At 47.9% G+C, this 26016-nt stretch overlaps 1 protein-coding gene across 2 annotated transcripts in view; it reads left to right on the forward strand.

Annotated features, from left to right (window-relative positions):
* The window catches only part of DPYSL2 (dihydropyrimidinase like 2), an 88372-nt gene extending 62920 nt beyond the window's left edge, over positions 1-25452 (forward strand). For both annotated transcript variants that reach the window (XM_016203460.2, XM_016203461.2), the window contains exons 8-14: positions 3592-3712; positions 11854-12010; positions 12486-12627; positions 15163-15333; positions 20017-20196; positions 21046-21211; positions 22877-25452. In XM_016203460.2, the coding sequence (XP_016058946.1) occupies positions 3592-3712; positions 11854-12010; positions 12486-12627; positions 15163-15333; positions 20017-20196; positions 21046-21211; positions 22877-22968 (1029 nt within the window). In that variant the 3' untranslated portion in view covers positions 22969-25452. The remainder of the gene's footprint in view (positions 1-3591; positions 3713-11853; positions 12011-12485; positions 12628-15162; positions 15334-20016; positions 20197-21045; positions 21212-22876) is intronic.
* The last annotated feature ends 564 nt before the right edge of the window (positions 25453-26016 follow it).

Below are 26016 nucleotides of genomic sequence, written 5' to 3' on the forward strand. Positions count from 1 at the left end.
GCACAAAGGTTGAGAATTGATGACTTGGATGGCGAGGCTTGTAAGTTATCGGTGGGGGGTGCCCATATCATATGTTCTGGAGAATCGGTTTCTCTAAAGTAGAATCTATAGCCTTTCAGTGCCTCTCAGGAGTCAGCTCCTTAATGAAGGGGTCAAGATCAGGCGTTCGAGGATCTGCCCCTGAGCAAAGAGAATCCTGGGGAGTCTCCTGGAAATGAACAGACTTTCTCTTTACTGGAAATAAGTAATGGAAAAGGACGGGTGCAGAGAAGGGCAGATAAATCATCAAGCAATTGGATACTGCTATAAAATTAGGATTTTTACCCCCAGAAACAGGTGGAGAGAGATGCTTGACAAGAGGGGTATGAATGGGAACAGGACCCTCGAATCTCAGAACTTTAGAACTGGGATGTTCCTGCTGCATCTGGGAAGTGTGCAGATTAGGGCCTGTGGGTGCGGGGGTCTGCTCCCCCCAGAATTAAAATGGATTTACAAGAGCTGAATCAAAGGTGCTGTCCACAGGCTGCCTGGGGTAGGCGGGGGTGAGGCGGCATGGTATCCACAGCCTTTTTATCTCAGGCTTTGGGGAAGGGGTGAGGCTGGAAAACCAAAAAGAATTTAAGGCAGAAAAAAGTGAAGGCGGAAGCACTTAGAATGTCTTACATTGAGCACTTAAACTTCCTTGTTTTGCCTGTCCTACTGCAAACTCACACAGTCACACACATAGATACAGACACACACACAGATACACACACAGACACACACAGATAGGCAGGCAGAGACAGATATAATCACAGACAGAGACCGACAGACATGCACACAACACAAGCAGCCACAGACACACCGGGACACCTTCAGCACCATCTGAGGCCCTGAGGACATTTTCCTCTCCCCACATGAAAGGGCAGAAGCTGTTAAATTTTCAGTATTGTATATTCCTCTCCAGGCCATGGGATCTAGGCCCTTTCATAACCATCTAAGCTTCCCAGGTGTGCTAAAAAGCTGAAGGTGTGAGCCGGAGCTTTCACGAGGGTGAGGGAGGCTGAAGGTGACTTCTTTAGGCCCCTGCATTAGCTTCGGGGAACCCCGTGCTGTGACTGGCTGATGGACAGTGATTCGGGGAGGCAGCTTGTAGGAGAGAAGGAGACAGACTCAGTAGCTGATGCTAAGAGTACCTGAGGCTGGATTTATGCACAAGCATGCACACATACACATGTACAGATAGAAGTGCACACATGCACACACATACAAATACACATCTGGCGCCTTCTCCCTCGGCTACTGGTGACAATTTTCAGTTTGTCGCCAAGGATCTGTTGTGTATTAAGCTCTGAGAGCTCTATAATGAGGCAAATAAATGTGTTTATTTTTAACTCTGATACTATTTGTATAATATTTTAAAGCAATAGTATTTAAAACAGAGCTCCGTGTGTGTAAGACAGTTCATATTGTATGTCAGAGGCACACAGCTGTACACACAGAAGGGTGAAGTATGGATCCTTCTGTGGTTATGGGTGCAACCTGGAGAATTGGTGTTTAAATGACCTCTCTCCACAAGGCAACGTTGTGGCCTCTGCCCCTCACTCCAGGCCTGTGCGGGGTTGGGGCAGGCGAGGAGTCAGACCTCACAGCAGATGAGCGAATCCAGACAGGACTCTGGAACCTGGATTCTTCAAATCAAAGCCAGCCTTCCCGGAAGCCAGTCTTCTTGGGTTAGGGCCCCGATAGAACTGGCACTTTTGTTCCATTTACTCCCTAATTAGGATGATTTCTCATTCCAATTCACTCAGAACAGTTCAGTCCCCACCCATTGCTCCCATGCAGTTATGAATAGGGCCTTTGTTCACTTTCAAAGTGTCTGGGTTGGGACAGTAAATTGGGAAGTCACCGGCACCCCTGGGAAGCGATGAGAATTCTAGGGGAATCCTTTTCACTCTTTACTCTGCAGACTTTTGAGGTGACCGCAAAGATGCAGGCCGTCTGTCCTGTGTGCTTCCCCGGGCCAGAAGCACTTTGGTTGTAACTGGAGCCAAGGAGAAAGAGAGAGCTGATCGTTGAGCTATTCCAGGAATTAAAAACATTTAGATGTTTAATGAGCTTTTTCAAGAGCCATTTGGTTTGCCTTTAGATTTCTAGACATCTCTCTTAACATATTTTACGCCTGAAAGGCCAAATGTGAATGATGTTGTCTTTATTAAATTAGATTACCAGTTAATGCAATTATAGGACTTGAGCTCTTGGCCAAGCTCCTGTAGAGACTTGGTTAGTTAAGATGATTCAGTTAGTTCAGTCATTTCTTATGAAAAAAAATCACAGCTCTTTATGGGACAGCTTAGCTTTAACCATGAACATAACATGAAGTCATTTATTTGTTCAGTAAACATTTTCGAGCACCTGCTGTGTACCAGGCGTTACACTGGGGACTATCAAGGGTGGACAATGGAAGGTACAAAAAAATCGAGTAACACCTAGCGCCTTGCCCTGAGGAGTTGAAGCCACAGCCTTTTGCTGGGATTTGGGAGGGAGCAAGACTCTTCGAGATCCTTCATTTCACTGTTTTAGCTGCTTTTTCAGTTGCCCATTCTAAACACACATGGCTGATTCCTCTGTGACATATAACTTGTTCTAAGTAGTCTTACCTGATTAGGTATTTAGCAGTCATCACATGGGGCCTTTGGAATCTCATCCAGTGAAGCATTGGGTTTAAAGAATCAGATTATTAATTAGAGCAGCTCTTTCCCATCTCGTGCTGACGGTCGTACCAGTCTGTGGCTGGCCATTGTCCTGTTTCACATACAGAGGGACTTTGATTTGCATGAATGCTGCCTACTCCATCCTCAGAGCCCTGTGAGGCCACATTGTCCCTTCGGCAGTGCTGGCTTCCTCTGTGGACATCGAACAGGAGCCTAGCACAAATGATCACATCACCGAAGGTCTTGACTCAAGGCCATACAACTGGAACGAAGACACTAAAATTGGGAGCAATGTTTTTGTGCATAGTGTTTCCCAAACATTAGCAAGCATAACCACCAACCAGGGTTGTTAAGACCCATATTTCTGGTTCCTACCTCCAAGAGGTACTGATCCTTTGGGTCTGGGGCAAGGCCCAAGAATCTGCATTTTTTTTTTTTTTTAAATATATCTTTATTGATTTCAGAGAGAGGAAAGGAGAGGCAGAGAGAGAGATAGAAACATCAATGATTGAGAGAGTCATTGATCGAGCCCGCAACCTGGGCATGTGCCCTGACCAGGAATCGAACCCTGATCCCCTGGATCCTAGGTCGATGCTCAACCGCTGAGCCACTCCCGGCCGGGCAATCTGCATTTCTTGCGGACTCCAGGCTGATGCTCGCTTTGCAGGTCTGCTGACCACACGTAGAACCACTCAGAGGGGCCAGGAAGGAATGCCCCCTCACTTCAGTCAGTATGGAGTGACACTGGGCAGGTCACATCCCCCTTCTGTAGTGCCACTCAGGGTAGAACCTTGGGGACACAGTGGTCTCCCATTCGTCTGAGCCCCTTTTGCAGGTAGAGGGTAAGGATGGGCTCGTGGAGTGGGGACAGTTCTTACGTTCAGATGCCCTTCTGCAGGTGGAGGCTGAAGCCGTGAATCGTTCGATTACCATCGCCAACCAGACCAACTGCCCCCTGTACGTCACCAAAGTGATGAGCAAGAGCGCAGCGGAAGTCATCGCGCAGGCCCGCAAAAAAGGTAAGCGCTCCTGGCGCGGAAGACAGACGGCTCCTCTTCCAGACCCTCATGCCAAGTGGTCCGTTTTCACCATGTCCCAGCATTAACCTAATTACCACTGGGCGAGGCAGGGAGCTCCAGTTTCTCCCTCTGCTGCACGCGGCGGCCTCGTCAGTATCTATTTAAAGCCATGCACAGCATGGACGGGGTGGGCAGGCACATTTCCCCCCTGCACTCCCCCTTCAATAGAAAGGTTGGATTTAATTTGATACAGTCTAAATAAACTGGGCACATACACAGATGACATCAGTTTCCATCTGCCACAGAATCATCCTTCTGGGGAACTTTTCTATTGCAAAATGCATTTCCCCTTGGTAGTGCTGTCCCCTGAAGTAAGAGAGCCTTGTGGGGGCCGTGGGGTGGGGGATGTTGCCCCGGACATGTCATGTCTAGTCCTCCTGGTGCTCAAGTCACTCCCTGTACATTATATTGATATGTTCTGGGCTGAGGCTGGCTCTCTTATTACTCACTGGGAGTCCATCGAGAAGGATCTTGGAAACTAATTTACTAAGTGCAGCTTCCAGAGGCTGTTCCGTGGGCACCTTATCTATTATGGATGCAGCCGAGCCCGGCTATAACCTGCCTTTGGCAGTGAGTTTGGATAATCACACCACATGTCCCTTGCGTGGGAGGGCAGCTTCGTGCACAGAGAGCCTGATCCCGCATAGTGGGCTCTGAGGGTGGCGCTTGGCCTGTGTGAACATGAAAATCATCAAAGAGCCCTTCGTCCCTCCTTCCCTTCTTCCTTCCTGCCTCCCAGTTATGTTCCCCACCCTTTTGCCTCTCTGGATCTCTCTGATTCTGTATTTCTCCATTTCTTTTATTTCTTGTTCTGTTCCTTCCATCCCTGTGTCTCCATTTCTCTCTTGATTTCTGTCCTGCCTTCTCCTGGTCTCTGTATCCTCCTTGGTCTCTCTCTGTCATTCTCCTGTCCCTTTATCTCTCTCTCTCCCTGCATCCCTCTTTCTCTGTTAATAAGGGAGCAATTTGACCCCCGTGGTTTGGTCTCTAGTTCTCTGTGGGATGAGATCCGCATGGATAGGGAGGACCAGGATTTCTTCACTGATGGGTGACTTGGGGCAAGACCTAGATCACACTGCCGAGTGACCACGGAGTCAGCTGGTCCCAAGAGAGGATGGCTTGCAGAAGGCCCTACTCCTTGGCACTCTCCCGGGGCTTCTGTCCTCAGGCTCTAGATCAAATGGGCTGCTGCTTTGCCCTCCTCCTGTAGCCTGTCTTCTCCTGGCAGCTGGAAGGAATCGCCTTTTTGAAATAAAAGAACATTCACCTAAAATAATTTCGTCTGCTCAGAAGGGGCTGAGTTGTTTCTAGGAGACATTGTGGATGGTGACTGTCAGGGACCCTCTCTCACCTGGGCCCTCTGTCACCTAGGCACCCATCTGTAACATGGCTGGGCACATGTGGGAATCAGCCCGGGCACCCAACACTAGTCGCAGCTGATGCTTCCCCGTAGCATGGGGACAGTGGGCACAGTGTCCAAAAAGGGGAAGATAGGGGGCAGCTTATGGTAATAAGAAACAAAATGTTAGAAATTGAATGTAACTTTAATATAATTAAACATTCCATTTAATACAATTTAAAAACTGAGGCTTTGTGTTTGAATTCAGCCTCTGACTTGCACAAATTGGAGGCTGGAGGTGTCGGGCCTCTCACCAGACCTGAGTCAGGGTAGGTGGAGCTGCCTGGCCTGGGCTGCAGAGCACTGGGCTCTGGGCCAGCCCTGGCAGGTGCGCCGAAGATCCCTCTCCTTTCCGTGTCTCAGTTTCCCCATTTGAAGATGTGGAGCTGGAGATTGTTATTTTACAAACCCGTCCTGTTCTAATACTCTGTGACTCGGTGCCTGATGATGTCCCTCTGTTGTCTTTATGACTTTGATCCTGTGTGAGTCTTAGGGTATGAGCGTGAAGAAGGGACTACTTAAGTCTGTTTATTCTAGAACCTTCCAGGTGTGAGTCCCAACTGTGCCTGCATCGTGGTTCCCAGGGCAGCTCTTGCATTCAAACTCTCGCTCACTCTGTAGTCCGTGAAAGCCCTTGCTTTAGAGGAACCTGAGCTGCCAGGAAATCCCTGGTGCATTCGGGTGTTTACGAGGAAGAATGCGAAATCCTAGCTGGCTCTGTAGGCTCTGTAGGCTCTTTCTGTCTTGTTGGAACTTTGGAACAACTTTGGGAGGTGGCCCGGCAGGGGTCGTTGTACTTTGTTTTACTTTGCAGCTGAGTAAATTGGACCTTGGAGCTGGCAAGTGGTGGAATTGGGCTTTAATCATTACGCATCTGATGTCAGGCCGTGAATATCCATGTTAATATCTGACTTCATGCTTTGAGATTATTTTAATATGGAAAATGTTTTGACTGTCTTCTTGTCGGTATCTGTTGGGGTTTAGTTCCTCAACAAGCCTGGTAAAACAGAAGCCTGATGCCCAGCACAGTCATGGACAATATGGACCGAGAAGAACAACAGTCTAAGGCTGTATTAAACGTTTGCACTCTGGGATCAGCCTTCTGTCCTGGGTCAGATGCCAGATCTACTGTGCACTAGCACCTGATGCTGGGCAGGATCAGTGTCATGTCTAGGTCCCGTTTTTCCATCTGCAGGGGAGAGCAGTAATAGCAACTCATCACACAGGATGACAGTGATGCTTTAATGAGATGCCGTTCATAAAGATGCATATAGTAAGTATACCTGCTACTATCATGGTTAGTGAGTGAAGCGCTGGTTAGAAAAGCATAGGAAAGATGCCTGCTGACCTAGGGCAAGGGTTTTCTGCTAAGGATTCTTTTCTTCAGGTGGGTTCTTCTAGCCCTGGGGGCAAGCATGAGGCCAACTTTCTGCTGCTCCATTTCTTCGTCAGTAAACTGGAGAGGTTTTTCATTCATTCAAGAGCTCTTACTATTTACTTTTACCGTGTAATACTTCGGGCCTTCATGCTGCAGACGAGAAATGGCCCCAGCCCTCAGCTCCTTCGCCAGCAGGGCAGGGACACGGGCAGAAGGCACAATGGCAGATGGTCAGTGTTACCAAAGAGGTGTGGCAGGTGTGGTCAGAGCACAGAGGAAGGCGCCGCTGTTGCAGACGTGCACTGCCTGTCTCAGGCTGGGTAAGAGGACTCGCCACTTTTCTGCAGATGGGAGCTGCTGAAAAATCCTAACCCTACATCGTTTTCTCTGATCGACCCCCAAGTGCTCCCCACCCAGAGACCTACCGGTCCTAAATCTCAAACGGGGTGTTTGGGTAAGCAAGGGTATGAGCTAAAACCTAAATGAAAACTATTTTCACATGCCCTCTTGACCCGCCATGACCACGGTGGCTTCTCCAGGGACGCCTTATACACACGGCTTCCCTCCTCTGTGCCGTCCAGCAAGACAGCCGGTCATCAGCCCCATTCCTCAGAGAAGGAAATGAAAGCACAGCCAGGACTGTGCTCTCAGACTGCCCTGAGCAATTTTTAATCTCCAAAAGAACTTAGACATCTGTTGATGTAACAGGCTCATATCATGAAAGAGAAACTGAAATGTGGGAATGAGTATCTTACTCCCCAGATCGTTCAGCCCGTGAGAAACAGAACCCGGGGATCTGGACTCCTGGCAGCTCACTTTCCGCTGCGGGGCCCCTCTGGGGGTTTCTCTGGAATGGCTCTCTCAGACTGCATCTTGTCCATGTGTGAAATCCAGCGTGGCTTCTGGTGCCTTCTGCGGGTGGAAGGTAGGGCGTAGGCAGTGAGTGCCTGACTTTACCTGGCAGATGACCTCCATCCTGCTCCTTGCCCACCCCTGTCACCCAGTTGCAGAAATGTTCAAAACATTGGGTGGCTGCCCGAGGGACGTGAAACCCTGGGAACTCAAACCCGAGACAAGACTTCCTTTGCCCTGCAGGTCAATAGGAATGACTCAGGTGTAATGAGAAGCCTGTGGTCATGGATGGGGCCATGAGGGCCACCCCAACTTTGGGATGAATCCTTAGTGTTAAGCTAATGCGCAGCCTAGCTATCTTGGACCCAAAGAGTGGCACATGGTTTGGCTTGTGGGTGTCATAAAAATTTGTGTTAGCCAGGGCTCTTCAGAGAAACAGAACCAAGAAAGAGAGAGAGAGAGAGATCTTAAGGAATCTCATGCAGTTGCGGGAGCTGGCAAGTCTGAAATTTGTAGTGTGTGCCCGGGAGGCGTGGAGACTTGGGGAAGAGTTGATGTTGCAGCTGGAGCCCCAAGGCTGTCTGGAGGCAGAAATTCCTCCCCAGTCAATGCCCTCACTTTAACAGCAGACACGGAGGTGTTGGGAATTCAATTTACATTGTAATATAGCCACTGGCAGGGTGAGAGTCTGGGTTTAGTTTCCAGCCACCTGAACCCTGAGGCTATGGCAGATAAGGATCTTCAGGGCGGATAGAAACTTTGGGGTCATTGATGCGGCACTTGGGCTGCGAGTTAGAATCCCTGAGCTCATCCCTTTCTTTCCCCACTTTGTCCACATGATTAGGAACAACCAGCCAATCTCCTTTTACCCAGTTTGACAAAAATGTTCTAGGGTATCAAATACACGGTCAACCCAAATGTTGCTTCTTAGATTAAGTGGTAGGAGTGTCCGGTGGTGGGTGAATATACTTCGCGAATCCTGTTGCCCCTGCATGAGTGGTGCTCCCTTTGCTACTGGAAATGAGTGATTAGTGCCTTTAAATCAAATCAGATTAGAGAGCCGAGTCCACAAACCCCAGACTCATTCAGAGAACTCTGGCTTTCTTCCTCTGGAACCACTCTTGGTACCAAAATCTAACAGGATTACCCATGGGCAGGCCTGGCTGTTGGCTTCTGGCACTGAGGAGAGAGGGGAGGGGAGGGAGAAGTCAGTGTTTCACTGTGCTTTGTGGTTGTGTGTTGAAATATATATATACCTGATTTTCCATTGTTTCTACTCTGGATTTGTTCTCCTTCACGGGGGAGCTGTCACAGCCCCAGCCTTCCATTTATTCTTCATGAATGCGCTCAGGCCCCAGGCCCCGTGCGAGTAAATAGCACCCCAAGGCCTCTGCAGTTCGGAGCTGTCCTAGAGAGCCTGCCAGCTGCTGGCTCAGGGTCACATCCTTCAGTTTAGACTTTCCCTGCAGAAGAGAATCAGAAGGTCTAACCTCCGCCAAGAAAGCATCAGCAGCGTGTCTAGAGAAGTGCAGAACGGCCAGTCGAGCCTATTCCGTGGTTTATTATTATTAGCGGTAATTGTTTCTGGCACACAGTTCAGTGGTGTCTGTGGCCTGACTGAGGTTCAGAAGCTCATCCACGGCTCACTCAGGTACAGTGTATATAAAACGGGGAGCAGTGCCCCGGGCAGGCTGCAGGCCATTGGTACTGGGAGGCAGGCCCCCACCCGTGGGCCCACACTCCCCCTGGAGGTGGGGGTCTCCCACAGGATGGTTTAACTCCTGCCCTGCCTTTAGGGGCCAAAGAAAACGAATAAATGAAAAGACTGCAAGCACCTTGGAATCCCTTGGAATCTGAACAGGACAAAGCAGAAACGCACCTCATGATGCCTTTCTCTTTCTCCAAGTGTCCCCATCTCAGCTTCGCCTCAGCGCAGGAGCCCTGGCTCAGCCTGGGTCTAAGGAGGCAGGTCTGGTCAGCAGTGACCTTGAAGCTCTGACTCACTTCTGGGTTTTCCAGAGTTTGAAGGCCGAGTTCATTCTTTTGTGGTGAGGGCATGTTCTGTGCACCCGGAACGGGACCCAGCTGGGCTCCAGCTCCGCACTCGCCAGAAGTTGTATTTCACAGACTGAGATGCAGGCCACCGTTGAGGGCGCTCACACATGTGGGATCTGGGATGCGTTCAGGAACCAAGCTCTCTTTGTACTCAAGTTCCCAGAGCAGGACTGAAGAGCAGATTCAGGTTGAGGATGAGCAGTAGCAGATTACGGGAAAATCAGGAAACTGTTTATGCTTGCCCAAGGATTTTTCAAAGACCAACAAGCTACTCTTTTTTTTCTCCAAGCAGTTCTGCACTTTTGAACTTTTTCATGGCAACAAGAGCAGGAAACCTTTAGGGTTATGGGTCCTTTGTTTTCCTAATGACTTGTACTAACCTCACCCCTGTGCTATGACAATAGCCAGCTGGACCTGCAGACCTGGCTGAGCAGAAGAGCTGGGAGCGGAGGTCCTGAGAACCACCGGCCGGCTGGGTCCTGCTCAGCCATTTGCGTTTCATAAGCGGACTTGGCAGCAGCCAGGGCCTTCTCATTATGCGGTGTTTTTCTACTTTGGGATGAACTGGAGCTGCATACACAGCCATCCAGCTGGCTCCTCTGACCGAATTCTGCCTGGGAGGCTTTGAGTAGGTCAGGAACCCAGGAGACCTTCCAGGTGGTTTTGAACATTGGCCCTTTTCCTCTTTGGGGCTTCCTCCTGGGTGAGGCTTCCCCTGGGTTTGGAGCCCCCCCTCCTGTTCTGGATTGTTACCAGCTTCCCCAAGTGAGCTGCCTGCTAGGGCCTCTTACACTCCCTGGCTGAACAGGGGCTCCTTTATGAAATTCCTGAGGCTGGAGGGGCCAGCTGGGAGGAGCCAGCTCTCAGAGCGGTGTCTGCAGCTTATTATCAAGAGATAAGGCCTTGGAAAGGCTGTGGAGAGGCAAGGAGACACATTCCTGACTCAGAAGTGTTTGTCCCTAAGGACCCTGTGTTTGGAGAATAGAGAAGACTTGGAAGGGCCGCGGTGGGGCTGGGGGTGGCTCTGTGGTAGGGGGAGGTGAGGAGAGGGATTCCTGGTGGTGGTAAGGCTGGCCTGACATCAAATTCCAGCTCTGATACCTTTCATTAATAAAAGATGACACCGTTAGTCAACTTAACGCACATTTATCGGGTACCTCCTGTGTGCAGGCAGATTCATTTTCTTCAGGGCATCTCCATCTAGTAGAGAAGCGAGCGGTTCAAAACGGGGCGGTTGTTGGGTTATTGGAGCAGAGAACGGGACTGTATTTGGGTGACGTTAACGGGGAGATCAGCTTGGTTAGGTCGCTGGAAAGAGAAGGGGATTAGATGTGTCGGCGAGGAGTTTATTTTCTGTCCTTGAAGGCAAAATGCTCCTCAGGAGGGCCTTTTGCAGGGGAATGGCTGGGGAGATTATGTTTTAGGAAGATCACTCTGGAGTGTCATGGGGAATGAATGGAGAGGTGGGGAAGAAGGTCAGGAAAGCAAGGGTAAACCCAAGCTGTGTTTGGGAGGCTCTGTGGGAATGAGCTGGGGGAACTGATGAAGGCCTGATTTAAGGGATGGTGCGTGCGGTGGAGGGAAGGATGCATTTCAGGCATCAAAGCCAATGCTTTGATGGATATAAACGATTCCCACCTTTCTGGCGTGCGCATGAATGGACAGAGAAGAGGACATGGTTTGAGCGTCAGGGGACTGACTTTGTTTCTTGACAATGTATTAATTAAGCTAGACTAGGCTTCTGGAAGCTCGGAAATCTCAGTAGTGAACTGTGCAAAGTCCTTTGTTTCTCTTACAATGCTGGCTGTGACGCTGGGGGCACTAAGGGCAGCTCCCTTCAGGTGGTGACTCAGGGAGCCAGACTGTCTCTTGGGCAGATCTGTAGTTTCTGTCAAATGCTTCTGCCCCCTGATACCATATCTAATCCTGTCTGTCAGCTCATTAGCCAGAACTAGACACTGCAAGGGGGGCTGGGAAATATTGGGAGAGCAAGGGGAGTATTTGGTGAGCAGTAAGTCTGAGATGCCATGGATCACGCGAAAGGAAGGGTCTAGACATCACTTGGGCTGGGTGCTTGAATGCAGTCCGGGAGTGTTAATAGATTTGGGGATCAGCAGTGTAGGAGGTGGAACGTTTGGGACCACCTAGGGAGAGTGTGTTGAGTTAGAAGAGCAAGGTCCCAGGGTAAACTCTGAGGGAGCACACATTGAATTGGTGACTTTGGTGGCTGAGGTATTTGCCCTCCTCAGGCATCAGTGTCCTCACCTGTGAGATGAGGCTGGTCCCTTCTATGAGGGGATGGTGAGAGTCAACACGCTGCTGGGCAGGTGGCTACTCCCAACAAGGGTGGTTTCTTTCTCGTCACTGCATGGTACTCAGCTTTGCTCTGTTCGTCAGGAACCGTGGTGTACGGCGAGCCCATCACCGCCAGCTTGGGAACTGACGGCTCCCACTACTGGAGCAAGAACTGGGCCAAGGCCGCTGCTTTTGTCACCTCCCCACCCCTGAGCCCTGACCCGACCACTCCGGACTTTCTGAACTCCTTGCTGTCCTGGTGAGTCTTGGCGACTTGTTCACACTTTCCATCCTCAGGCTTTGCTCAGACCCAACGTGACCTGGGTTACAACATGGTGGGCAAAAGCAGGCTTGCAGGCAGACAGACCTGTTCTCCAAGCTCAGATCCATAACGGGAACAGGAGGTCATCACTTTGACACCGTTCTGGGCGGGGATTCAGAATAAAAACTTGGGCCATCTTGAAAGTCAACCAAAGAGGATGCATGAGGTATCCAAAGGATTCCACTGTGGTGCAGTGACACGCATAAGATACCTCACAAAATAGGTTTAGATAGATGCTCAGCATTACAGCGAAGCTTCAGTATCGTGTCATAGCTTCCAAATTTCCTGTCTCCTAAAGGGAGGACAGGTTATTTCAAAAACTATCAGTGGATTGGCGCATTGAAATAATGCATTCAAATTTGATGCTTTAAAGCCAAAGATTAGTTAAAAGCTAGTTATGTTTTCTTTCTAGTGGAGATCTCCAAGTCACTGGCAGTGCCCATTGTACTTTCAACACTGCCCAGAAGGCTGTAGGAAAGGACAACTTCACCCTGATCCCCGAAGGCACCAATGGCACTGAGGAGCGGATGTCAGTCATCTGGGACAAGGCTGTGGTAAGGAGCAGTGGACTCACTTATGCGCTGGTCTCGGCTTTCCCCTGCCTCTTCATCTGAGGGCCGTTGCGTAGTCCTTGAAATGTCAATTGAGAAAATTCTAGAAGCTGGTACTTGTGTGACAATGTTTCTTAGGTTTGGGAATCCAAGACCACTCCTTATATAGGTCATTTCCTCCTAAATATTTCATATATTTTTTTTATCATTATCATCTGTGATCAGTGAAGACTGAAAAAAAAAACCACACAGACCCACAGAGTCTATAAAATATGACTCTTTTGATTAGTCAGGAAGAAACTTCCTTAGCAACCTGGTGACTTTCTCAGTTAATCTTCTATTCTTAGAAATGAACTCAGTTTCCTTGAAAGTGTTTTTTGGGGTCCTCTGGGCTTAGCATTCCTACCCACGACAACCACAAGCTTGTGGGGGGCCTGCTTCGAACATACACTGACCTTTAAGGGTCTTGTGATTTTTTCATTTTCTGTGCTTTAAAACATAACAGCACAGGTTTTCTGTTTCTCACTGAATTTTTTAAGTTATGCAAACAATATATTCTTATTCCAGAAAGAACGGAAATGACTAAAAAGTAATCATAATACCATCTTTCAGATTTAATGACAGTTAACATGTTGCCAAATGTCTTTCCATTTTTTGCCAGTGCAAGAGTGCACATGTGTGTATATGATATGTATGTGGGTGGGTGTGTAAATAACATGGCATCGCACATACTATTTTGTGGCCTGTTTTATTAAGACTATATCATGAAAATGTCTCCACATCCTTAAATATACTTGAAAAACCTGTTTTTTTCCTTAAAATGTTTTTATTGTGATAGTATTACAGGTGTCGCCCATTTTCTCCCTTCTTGCCCCCTCCCCCCAAAAACTTGTTTTGTAAGTGGCAGTCTATTCCATTTTAATGCTGAACTGTAATTCACTTACAATTCTTTGAATATATATGTTGGTTCTGATTTTTTTTTAATGCAGGAAAAGTTGTTTGTTTCTGTTTTGACAGTAGCTTAGTGGTAACTGCATAAGTGGTCTTAAGACTGATTTTTAATTGCGTGTTTATGAGTTGAGAAATTGGATATGCCCTTTAAGTGGAAATTATTTTCTACCAGGACTGAGAAGTTACACCTGCAGAGAAATTTTATTTTCCTCATACAGAATCCAAAGAATTGAGTTATGAAAGCCTTGGAGCACAGGAAAGCAGTGGGCAATTCTAACGCTGTCGTGTACTTTTAAAAAATATGTTTTTATTGATTTTTAGAGAGAGAGAGGAAGGGAGAAGGACAGAGAGATAGAAACATCGATGAGAGAGAAACATCATCAATTGGCTGCCTCCTGCATCCCCCCTGGGGACTGAACTGAAACCCGGGCATGTGTCCTGACAGGGAGTCAAACCGGTGACCTCTTGGTTCATAGGTTGATGCTCAACCACTGAGCCACACTGGCTGGGCTGTCATGCCCTTTTATGTCTTAACATCATCAAGCAAACTTTTTCTTATTGGTGATACATATGAATGGTGAAATAGAGTTTTAAAGTTGCTCATTTCCTTTGCCCAGTTTTCTACTAGCTTTGGAGTGGGGTTTCTAACTCAGGGAGATGCAGTCTCGCCCTCACATTCTGCATTTAAAGGGACATGGAGCACAAGTGGTAGAGATGAGAGCGTGCAGGAAGGACGTGAGGAAACGTGATCGGCACCTTCGGCTGCAGAAGCCCAGACGGGGGCTGAGGCCTCTAGGTTGGCCGGGCTAGAAGCCTAGGCCTGCGCCTGTGTCTTTGAGAAGGACAGCCATTCACTCAGCTCAAGACAAAAGATGTTTCCTCGAGAGGCGGTGCAGCCCTGTCAGCTTTTTTTTAGCTTTTCACTTTAAAATAATTATAGATTCAGAGGGAGTTGCAAAGATAAGACAGAGAGGGCCTGTGTACCCTTCTCCAGCTTCCCCCAGAGCTGCATCTCACGTAATTATAGTAAGATAGCAAAGCCCAGAGATCGGCGATGGTGCCAGGTGTGTGATTTTGTCCTATGGAGATTCATGTAACCACCATGCAAACAAGATACAGATGTCCTCCATCACTACAAAGACCCCCTTCATGATGCCTCTTTTTAAAAAATTTTTTAAATTTTCATTTTTTTGTTTAAAATATTACAAACGTCCCTTTATCTCCCCAATGACCCATTCCACCCTGTCCCACCCCCCTCCCCAGTCCCTCTTCCCACCATTGTCCGTGTCCTTGGGTTCATGATGCCTCTTTATAGTCACACCCACCCCTGCCCCCTAGAAGGATCGCCATGTCACTCTTATTCTGTTCTCCATCTCTGTGACTTTGTTATTTTGAGAATGTTTATAGAAATGAAATCATACAATATGTGACCTTTTGAGATTGGTTGTTTCACTCAGCATAATGCCCTTAACATCCATCTAAGTTGTATGTGTCAAAGTGTGTTTACTTTTATTGCTAAGTCGTGTTCCACCCTTCAGCTTTTTGACCTGTTTTTGCATGTGCGTGTGTGTGTGTCGTACTATTCAGGTCACTGGGAAGATGGATGAGAACCAGTTTGTGGCCGTGACCAGCACCAATGCAGCCAAAGTCTTCAACCTCTACCCCCGGAAGGGCCGCATTGCTGTGGGATCTGATGCTGACCTGGTCATCTGGGACCCCGACAGCGTTAAAACCATCTCTGCCAAGACCCACAACAGTGTAAGGCCTGTTGACTGTGCGGACCCAGTCCAAACAAATCAGAGTCACAGATAGAGACAGAATTGTGGAGAGTCCCCAGGAATTAGGAAAAGAGCTCACTGTGATAGGAATGGACTTTGCCCCAGGATATATTATAACTTGCAAGTTGCTGAGAAAAAAAATTTTTTTTGGCAAGTTACTCTTACCATTTTGGAGTACCACAGCCTCTCTCATAGATAGAGGTCTCTATTTATAGACCTTCAGGGCCTCTAAAATCATACTGGACGTTAGAAGCTTCTAGAAGTCAGGTACCATTCCATTTTTATAGTTCGGTGCCACACCTCCCATGGCAGCACTTGGTGCAAGGGACTTAAAGTAAACACTCCCAAGGTGCCTGCTGGGCACGTTTATTCTCTTAAGCCATTGTTTTCTCATGTCACTGTTGCTGTATAGAAACATGTGCGACAGATGCTCTTATTGTCATCAAGGAATTAATTGACTTTGACCTCTCTCCAAATTGAAGAAATATCCCCTGCAGCCATTCTGATATGATTTTAGGATCTGGAGTTTTGGGGTATCACTTTTTTTCATTTTAAAAATTTATTTATTAATTTGAGAGGGAGAGAGAAATTGATTGATTTGTCGTTCCACTTTTTTATGCACTCATTGGTTGATTTTTGTATATGCCCTGACCGGGGATCAAACCCACAACCTTGGTGTATTGGGACAACACTTTAACCAACTGATCTACCCAGCCATGGCCCTGCGGTATCTCTTGTCTCTTAGTCTAGACTGCAGAGTTGGGGAATGCCCTGTCTTGTTAATGGTACTCTAGGCAAGTGACTTCATGCCATGTCTCAGGCTCTTCAGTTGAGAATGAGGGATTTAGACAAGGTCTTGAATGTCCTGTGATTCAGTGAGGTCAGGGGCATTAGGCAGAAGTGTTAGATACCACTGGTTGTGCACAGAAAAAGTTACATATGTATGTGTATATATAGATATATCTATATATCTGTAGATAGAGTATTGAAAGAATATGGGCAAAGGGAGCTTTGGAAAAGAAATGGACATAGGACAGAAGTGTTTTGTCAGAAACTCATGAATCTTTAAGTGAATTTGAGTTCTGAATTGAAAGCTGGCTGAACAGGGAATCTCATTCTAGACTGCCCACCCCAGCTAGCCAGGGCCAGCAAGCACTGAAGGCTTCCCAGGTGCCACCGCAGCTCAGGGGTGGGCTTCCGGCACTTCTCCAGGACAGCCCTGGGCCCTTTGCCCTACCCAAGTCCTCTCCCATGGGGGCAGAGGGGTTTGAGGTGTGGGGCTCACCTCTAGCTTCTGCTGGCCCCTGTGGGTGCTGGGATGGTGAGTGCCTTCTTAAAAGGCTTTTCAGCTCAGTATTTGTTATAGTTGACTTTTTTCCCTTCTTTCCCACTGGTTGGCTTAGCTTTGCAGCATAGCCTTATGGCCACACTGACTCGTAACCTAATCATGACCTCTTGGGGTCTAGGATGGCTTCTTTACAAGCAGAGGGTCCTGCTTAGTGAACCCCCTGTATTCCTACACATTTAACATATTCCTCCCCATTTACTCTTTCATTTGGCCTTTTCAATAAAGGGATAGTATTATTATCCCAATTGGGAAGATAAATAAACGAAGGCTTAGAGAGCTTAAGTCTAATGTTACATAGCTATTTTGCGGTAGGGCCAGAATTAGAACCCAAAATTGTCCAGGGCTCTTCCCTGCCAGGCTACGTATGCAGCCTCTGGGTCCGGGTTAAATGGAGAAAGTGCCTCCCCTCCCTTGCAGAGTCCTTTCCCCTGAGGTACTGTACAGGAGGAGCTAGACTCATTACTTAAACTGCAGATGACCTAGCCAGGGAGCTTGCACTCGGAGCCCTTAACCTGGCAGAAGAGAAGATGGGAAGGAGTGAGGATGGGAAGGGGCAAAGATTCGAGAAGACAGATTCTGCCCTCCAGATATTCCACGCAAACCTTTCGAGGGGGATAGCCCTGCCCTGCCTTTACCTCCAGGGAACCTCATCTAAGAAATGCTGATTTCCAAAAGTGCCTCTTTTGCGCCCTCACCTGTTTTAAGGAGCCCAAACTAAGCACGCCTGTGCAGCATTAATCATTTGGGAGAGTGCAGACAGGAGGCTGTCCCATGTAACACAGTGCTTCCTACCACAGTGCTAATTAGCTTAATTGGGAGCATTTAGCTAACTATTATTGACGGCCTGTTGCTAAGCCTCTGCTTGGATTTTCCAGGCATCCAGCCAGATGAGTAATTTTAGGGGCCCATGTGGATGTAGGGTAAAAACATCTACACCTGGTGACTGATAAAGCCTGACTGCCTCATGAGTACGGCTTGTGGCAGAGGGTGGGCTCTGAACACCCAGGGGAGCTGTGATCTGACCATTGACTTGCTGAGAGTCATGGGGCTGGTTCCTCCATCTTTCTGGAATGGGAGGTGGCCCAGAGCTCTTGCTGGGGGTTCTGATCAATTTTGCACAGATATTTAAACTTGGTATATGAGTCTTATGATGTCTTTGACACTAAGGGGCTTGCCATCTTGCTGGGACAGTGCAATAAAAAAACCAGAAAGTGAATGAGTGAATGTTTTCCAAATGCCTACTTTGTGCCAAGTAGCATCCTAGATGTTCTTGCTTTTCTATTTCTTGTGATCCTAGCATCATTCCTGCAAAGTGGGCTATTTCCTTTTGTAGATGAGGAAGCCGCAGCTCAAAGGAGTATAAAGGACTTGTCCAAAGTCACAGAAGTGGCAAGTGGCAGCCCTGGGATGTGAACCCCAGGCAGATGGCACCATGTCCAAGGTTGTCTCCATTACTCCAGTAGGGCGCAGAGGAGTCTGTGAGGATACAGACAATTACTGTGGAGTGACATGGCAGAGACAGGGCTTGACCCAGCCCTTAAAAGATGACATGTACCCTTTCCAGGGTCATTTCAGAGCTGACAGGATTCTCTCAGGGATCTACACACATAGGGTGCTTTTGTGTTGTGATCATCCGTGAACCTTGTGAGAGAGGCAGCTGAAGACATTGAAGTTCTGAGGCTGAAGTAAGCTGCCCATAGTCACCAAATCTAAATCTGGATCTCACCAAATCTAAGTGCCACTGATGTTCAGGTATTCCATTAGTTTATGTACCACGATGAAGGGAAAACAGCTGAGATGAAGAAGGTAAGAGGAGACCCCTATAAAAATATGCTGTGCCGCCGAGGGCCAGCTTGTGCTCAGCGCAGGATAAGTGAGAGGTGAATCTGCCATGTAGGAAGGGGTGGCAAACATCTGTGAGCCTTGACTTTGGGTACAGAGAGGGCAAAATGCCTCCTTAGAGAAGATGAACCGGAAGCTGGTACTCATGCAAGTTGGAGGCCTGAGTTCCTGCCGCCTGCAGGCTCCAGAAGAACCTGAAGCTGAGGATTTAATGTCACATGGATTCAGTGTGGTCATCCTCTGGGCCTGGGGGAAAAGCAAGCCCACATCCCCCTGGAAGCACTCGGATCAGTCTATACTGACAGCGACTGGCTGTGCAGGTCCATCTGCTGTAAGACACATTCTGGCTTCAGGGAAGAGTGTCTTAGAATTGACGAAAGACTTGGGGACACGCACTTGTGCCCGGGAATCCCATGTGGAGTCCCTTCCCTCCTCCCAGGTGCCTCTCTGCCCCGTACCTCCAGTAGCTTCCACACGAGCCCTCGGAGCCTCAGAGCAGTACTGACTGTCCCTCGTTGCTGTTTCCAGTCAGCATCGCTGCATGTTGACTCCGAATGTGAGCTAAGGGGCCAGCCGGGGCTTCTCCATTCTTACCGGCCAGTGCACTGAGCAGAGGTGCTGTCCTGCGCTGCAGTGTGACGGCTGTTCACAGGCTCGCTCCTTTAGTGCTGATAACCTGGTCTGAATTCCTCCAGAAGCCCAAGCGGCTTTTTATGGTTGGAGCTGCCTCTTTATGCTCCATTCCTGGGCCCAGCGCAGACATTGGTGCCTGTGAACAAGGCGGGCGGGAAGAAGCAGGAGGCCTCCTGGAGTCTGGGGATAGCCTGGGGTGAGCCAAAGCCACAGGATGAGACTCACATGTGGAGTTTTTTATGGTGAGCACAGTGCCCCTGATTTTTGTTGCCTTGTTGTCCAGCATATTTTCCAAGAGAGGCACACAGATACACCACTCTTTCACCCTGAAAAGCTTGAAACCAGGACTGCTGCATGTTTGGGAATTAACTAAACCTCAAACATCTTATGAAGGCAAGCCTCTTAAATTACCACAGCCCTTTCATTTAGGGACTTCAGTTTAACCACATCGCTAACAGATTGGAGAACCAGCAGACCAGCGGGAAAACCTACTCGAGGATGGCCCACTTCAAGGTTAAATTTAGAACTCAGTCACAGAAGGCTCTGCCTTTGAACCTGATTGGAGCCTGAGTTCGTGAGAACAGAGTCGCTGCTAATGCGTGGAATCCTTTTATGTTTGTGCAGCGTTTACAAAGCCTCACGCTCTTCCAGTGGGATCTCTGATTCTCCCTCCTAGGCAGGGAAGTTAAGACTTGGAGATTAAGTGCCTGCCGGTGTGGTCAGTTAGGACAGGGACTCCAGCTCTGGGTCTTTCTTTTGTCCTGGTGACGTCAGGCAGTGGGTGCTGCCAGCCTGGGCTGCAGGGCGTATCCTAAAGTTTTCTGTGCCCCCTCCCCCTAGGCTCTCGAGTACAACATCTTTGAAGGCATGGAGTGCCGTGGCTCTCCACTGGTGGTCATCAGCCAGGGGAAGATTGTCCTAGAAGACGGCACCCTTCATGTCACCGAAGGCTCTGGACGCTACATCCCCCGAAAGCCCTTCCCTGATTTTGTTTACAAGCGTATCAAGGCGAGGAGCAGGGTGAGTAGCTCTGAGCATATGAATTGTTTTGCCACGGATTACATTCAATTCCATAAACCCTCTAAGCACTTTGGATCAGAATATCAAGATGAGCACAGAGGATTCCGAGAAAAAGGAAACATGTTTTTGGGGTTTTTTATTCCTGGAGTTCAGAATGCCAGCGGAGGAGTCGGGTGTGTCCACAGCCAGCCAGAAGGAAGGGAGGCTGTGACACGTGCTGTGATAAGGTTCAGAGGAGGGATCACTGCAAGGAGTCATGGGGGAAAGTGTCATGGAGAGAGGACGTTTTGAGTTGGGTCTTGGAGGTTAAGTGGAAGTTTGACAAGTCAAAGGGAGACAAGGTACTTATGTAGAGAGAATGTCATGAGCACAGAAAATGTTATGTCATATTTGGGGCATGGTAAATAGCCCACAGCGCTGTGTGTGTGTGTGGCCAGGATGAATGGAGGTGTAAGGGAATTAAAGAGAGTAAGATTGGAATTAAAGAGAGTGAGGTTGGAAAGAAAGTCTGGGGCCAGATCATGAACATGAAAACAGATCCTTTTCACAATATGTTTGGGATTCCTATAGGTTTAAGTGGAAGTGCCTTGGGGGAAATGGTAAGAAAGTTAATTTTTATAGAGTAACCAGTTACCCATGACCCACCTTGGAGGATCTTTGGCCTGGAGTCATGGGACTGGCCCCATGCTCACATCTGACTGACCCTGCCTTACCCTCCACAAGGAGAGCCCTCCATCTCTAATCTCACAGGCCTCTGTTCTAGCCTCCATTCCTTCCACATTGGGAGGATTGCCAGGGTGCCATCCTCTGTGAATGAGGCCTGAATCGAGGGGCTCTTGTGTTTTGCAGCTGGCAGAGCTGAGAGGGGTTCCTCGTGGCCTGTACGATGGACCTGTGTGCGAGGTGTCTGTGACACCCAAGACAGTCACTCCAGCCTCGTCGGCTAAGACATCTCCTGCAAAGCAGCAGGCCCCACCTGTCCGGAACCTGCACCAGTCTGGATTCAGCTTGTCTGGTATGGTTATGGTTTGGGGAGGGCCCAGCTCTGTAGGGGGCTGGTGAGTCTGGAATCACTTTTGTAGAAGGAGAAAAAGCAGAAATGAATGGTATTTCCCAAAGTGGGAAATACTATTATCACCAGAGCTGTCATTCACAGACAATGGCCAGTTGGGTTTCAGAAGCCTGACATCAGTTTGTATCACATATAATGGCATGATGCAAACACTGTGCAATGCCCAGTGTATTAGGAGGACATTTTTTTCTATGTACTGTGGCCACCCTAAAAAAGGTTGTGATGGTGCTTCAGGATCTCTTCTCCCCCAATATGCAGTATAGTTGGCCCTTGAACAATGGGTTTGAACTGTTATATGTGGATTTTTTTTAGTAAATACAGTTGGACCTTCACATCTGTGGATTCAACCAAACATGGATCGAAAACAATATTTCTGCATTCCCAATCGTAGATGCCCAAATACAAATCTAAAATAGTGTTTTTGGTCCATGTTTGGTTGAGTCCACAGATGTGAAAAGCCAGTTGTAATTAAGTCTTGGGGGAGTCAAAATTATATACAGAGATTTGACTGCGCTGGTGGTTGGAGCTTCTGGCCCCTGAGTTGTTCAAGGGTCAACTGTATATTGTGTAGTTCAGCTTATGGAGTTTCAACAGCTTAACTTTGTGGTCCAGATGCTTGCTAGCTGTGCCTCAGTCTCCTCTTCTATGGAATGGGTATAATAGTAGTAGCTACCTTATGGGGCTGTTGTAAGAATTAAATAAGTTAATATGCATGTAAAGAGTTTAGAATAGAGCCATTTGAAAGTTGTTTGCTTGGATAAAATATGTGATGTCAGGGATAATGAGAGGAAAAGGTCAAGATTTTAGAGCTTCCTCATTTGAAATTTCCTTCCAGTCCTTCGTTTGGCCCATAATTGGAACCCTTCCACTTTTCTAACCCCCTGTACCCAGATTTCCATGGTGTGTTCAACAGTTAATTAAGTCTCTCTCTCTTTTTTTTTTTTTTTTTTTTGGTCAGATATACTGGATTTTAGAACATTGCCATATATGCCGTATACAGGTTACCCATTTTCGAAAGATTTAATAATAACAAACCTTAGTTTTGTCATAATTAAAGTGGGCATAATGATGCCTGTGCTATCTTATATCACCAGGCCATTCAAATGTAAGGAAACCATCAAATTGACTCTCAGAATAGGGGCAGGATGTAACTGAGTCCGCCGAAAGCCTGAAATGTAACGTTATTTTATATGTAGTTTTTCTTTTTCTTTCTTTCTTTTTTAATGTCTTTATTGATTTCAGAGATAGGAAGGGAGAGGGAGAGATAGAAACATCAATGATAAGAGAGTCATTGATTGGCTGCCTCCCGCATGCCCGCAACCTGGGCATGTGCCCTGAGCGGGAATCGAACCTCGATCTCCTGGATCCTGGGTCGATGCGCAACCGCTGAGCCACACCAGCCGGGCTAGTTTTACTTTTTCAAGTGATGGATCCAACTGGCTCCTGCAAGTGCTGCTTGATACTGTCTGAGCCTTTGGCCACCTTAAGCCCATCACTTCTTTGTAGTTTAAGCTTTCAGTCCGGTTTTGAGAGGACAATGGATGGGCCTGGCCCTTAACTCAGGAATTGTAACTCTGCCGCTGACCCGCACCCTTCTTTCCTCTCCAGGAGCCCAGATCGATGACAACATCCCCCGTCGCACCACCCAGCGCATCGTGGCCCCCCCTGGCGGCCGTGCCAACATCACCAGCCTGGGCTAGAGTCCCGGGCCCATTCCACTTGGGGATGGGGCGGGGGAGGGGATACCTGAGGACATTCTGAGACTTCCTTCCTTCCTTCCTTCCTTCCTTCCTTCCTTCCTTCTTTTTTTTTTTTTTAAGAGCCTGTGATAGTTACTGTGGGGCAACCAGTTCACGGGGCTCCCCCTTGGGCCTCACACTCCGTCCCTCACCCGGAGTCACTGACTTTGCTCACCCACTTCCCTACACACCCACAAACATCACACCACGTCTCTCCACCAACCCCGTACATGGGGCTGCATCCAACACTCAGACATGCGAAACAGAGCAGATCACCACGAGGGTGTTTCCCATCTCCAACCTCTGTTGTACTTTTCACCTTCCTCTTCACTGGGAGGGAAGATAAAGTGAATCGCCCAGAGCTGCCTTTTTCTTTTTAAATTTAAAAAAAAAAATTAAAAAATGTTTTCTTTGTGGGGTTGGGGAGAGGTGGGTGGGGGAGGGGGGAGATTTTTTTTAATACTAAATTAGAAAACCTAATTCAATGTTAATACAAGGGGTTTGAACTGGACATCCTAACGATGCAATTATGTAACCATCAAGCTGATTCAGGTGGTTGGCAAACTCATCGTGTCCCTCCTGATAGGTTCCAGAATGTCCACATCACCATTCCATAGTCTTCTGGGTCGACTGCTGATGAAGGGCAGGTTTTCTTTTTGGCCTAGATTTTGCTGCAGATTACATCTTTTGAGGATTCTCTTTTCCTCACTTCACCTCTTCTCTCTCTCTCTCTCTCTCTCAGTTTAATTCCTTTCCTTCTATCTCTTTCTTTGTGTTTCCTCCAGCCCTGTCTCTGAGACAGTTTCCTTTCCTTCCCCACTGCCTTTTCAAATGACCAGGTCCACCATCTACTGTGGTCATAAGAACCTGCCTGGGAGGGTATGAGCTTTGTCGTCACAACCATAGTAATCTGCTGTCCTGGTCCCTATAAGACTGGTGCTACCCACCCACCACCACGAGGATATGCATGTGAGTTCGAGACACTTCCCAGGTGCAGGGAAGGGCCGAGGTACCACCCACATTATCACATGTGGGCCCAGAATAGGCCCGAAACAGTGCCGAGATGTTGCAGAAGCTGAGGCTACAGGACGTGAGAGTTTTTTCCTTCAGGCAGTGCTAGCTGGTTAGACATGACGAAATCTGTAAATTGAGCCCCAAAACCCATGTGAGCCGACCAGCCCCTCAAGCCAAGCACCAGCTCAGAATTATTGAGCTAATGGGAGTGTGGCCCCAAGAGTCTGCTGTCTCCTGGCTAAGTATCTTTTGGGGTTCCAGAATACACAGGGGAGACTTCTCACTTTGGGGGGAGAAATATTATTTTCTTGTCCCATTATTTTGACAGACATCATGCAATATAGGGAGGCCTTTTAAACTCAGAAAATCCTTGGGAAATTGGACTTAATTAAAGCCCGTTATACTTTGCAAGAGGAAGCATCTGTTTAGTGAGTGCTATGTCACATCAGAGCTGCTGTGGGGAGAAAACCTTACAAATCAAGCATGTGGCCCCTTAGAGACCGAAGGTGATCTGTGTCAACATCTTCCCTCTCTGTCTCAGCGACCCTCTCCACTAGCTGCCTTTGCGCCCATCCCTGTCTTTGCTGATCTGTGTTGCGTTTCCTTCCGAGCGTGTTTACAGCTTCTCCTGAGCAATGTTCTGTTCACAGGCTTTTATAAAACCAAATCTGCTTTTGTAAAGCGTAACACAAAAAAGTAGGTCATTCCATCATTCCACTCGTCTCCACACGTTTTGCCTTTGGGGTTATGGTTGGGATTTATTTTTTTATTATTGTTGTTGTTTATTTGTTATTTGAAAAGGAAATTGCACTTTTAGAGAATAATTGGTTATCTTAATATATTCACTTTTTTCTCTCACCTGCACTTAGAAGAAATTTGAAACAGTTGGAAAAAAAATTTTTTTTTTGGTTTCAATCCTGAAAAACACTCGCAGCTCTTCAGTGTTCACTTGTGTCTTCCTGTCTTTCCTGTGCCAGGTCATGGTCATTTTGGTTACTTGGATTGTGTCCTTTAAGCAACTTAAAAGCTGAAGATTTCCGCAGGCTGTGTAAGCATGTTTACCTGTTGGCTTGCTTTGTGTGTCTGTTAAATGAATGTCATATGTAAATGCTAAAATAATCGACTGTCTCAGAACTGAATAACTGCAGTGACTTGATGCTCTGAAAACCATGTAGGATTTACTCATAGCTGGTTTTTAACCCTTGGAATTGTGATTGTGGCCCATGAGGAGGAACTTTCAGTGCTAAAGCTGATCATCATGTGTGTAGCCAGAGAGTACCTTTTTTTTTTTTTTTTTGTAACCACTGTCTTAATGACAAAATAATTATGGTTAAAAACAAAAGACAAAACCAAGTCTCGTGTTTATTATTCCTTAGAACTCTGTGTTATATTACCATGGAACGCCTAATAAAGCAAAACGTGGTTGTTTCACGGCTGTGTCTGTGTCGAGATGTTCGAGAGGCAGCTGCTTGGCCTGGCCTTCCAACACCACCTCCCTTCCTGGAGCATTCCTGGGCGCCTCTGGCCGTGTTTGGGGGACTGTCCCAATTCAAGAGTTTTCACTGCATGTCCAGGTTGTTGTGTTCAGGCCACTGGGGGCTAATTCCCAGCAGAGCTCTGCACGGCAGTGCCGAGTGTCAGAAACTCATAGGCTATAACCTGGAGAGGCCACCAGGGCTCCAGGATCAAGCTACAAACCTACCACGGGACCTGGGAAGAGGCTGGGGTCATGTAGCTTAGTGTGGGTGACCTCTGGGCTCCCTGGGACACCCTCGAGCTACATTGGGCATGTGGAACATGAGAGACTAGTGTGTGTTGATTGGCATCCAGAGCTCAGTCCAGGAGCTTGCAGGAAACCCAGGCATGAAGCGCTTGTTCTGTCCCCAAGCAAGTGCCGAGAGCACATGGCAGGGCCAGAGCCCCTGCGAACTGGCCCTGGCGTCGCTGGCTCCCAAAGCGGAGTGGAGGGGGGGTGTGCTGGGAGCCCCCGGCGGC

Source organism: Miniopterus natalensis, chromosome 4, assembly GCF_054644295.1.
Source record: "Miniopterus natalensis isolate mMinNat1 chromosome 4, mMinNat1.hap1, whole genome shotgun sequence".
NCBI classification, from domain to species: domain Eukaryota; kingdom Metazoa; phylum Chordata; class Mammalia; order Chiroptera; family Miniopteridae; genus Miniopterus; species Miniopterus natalensis.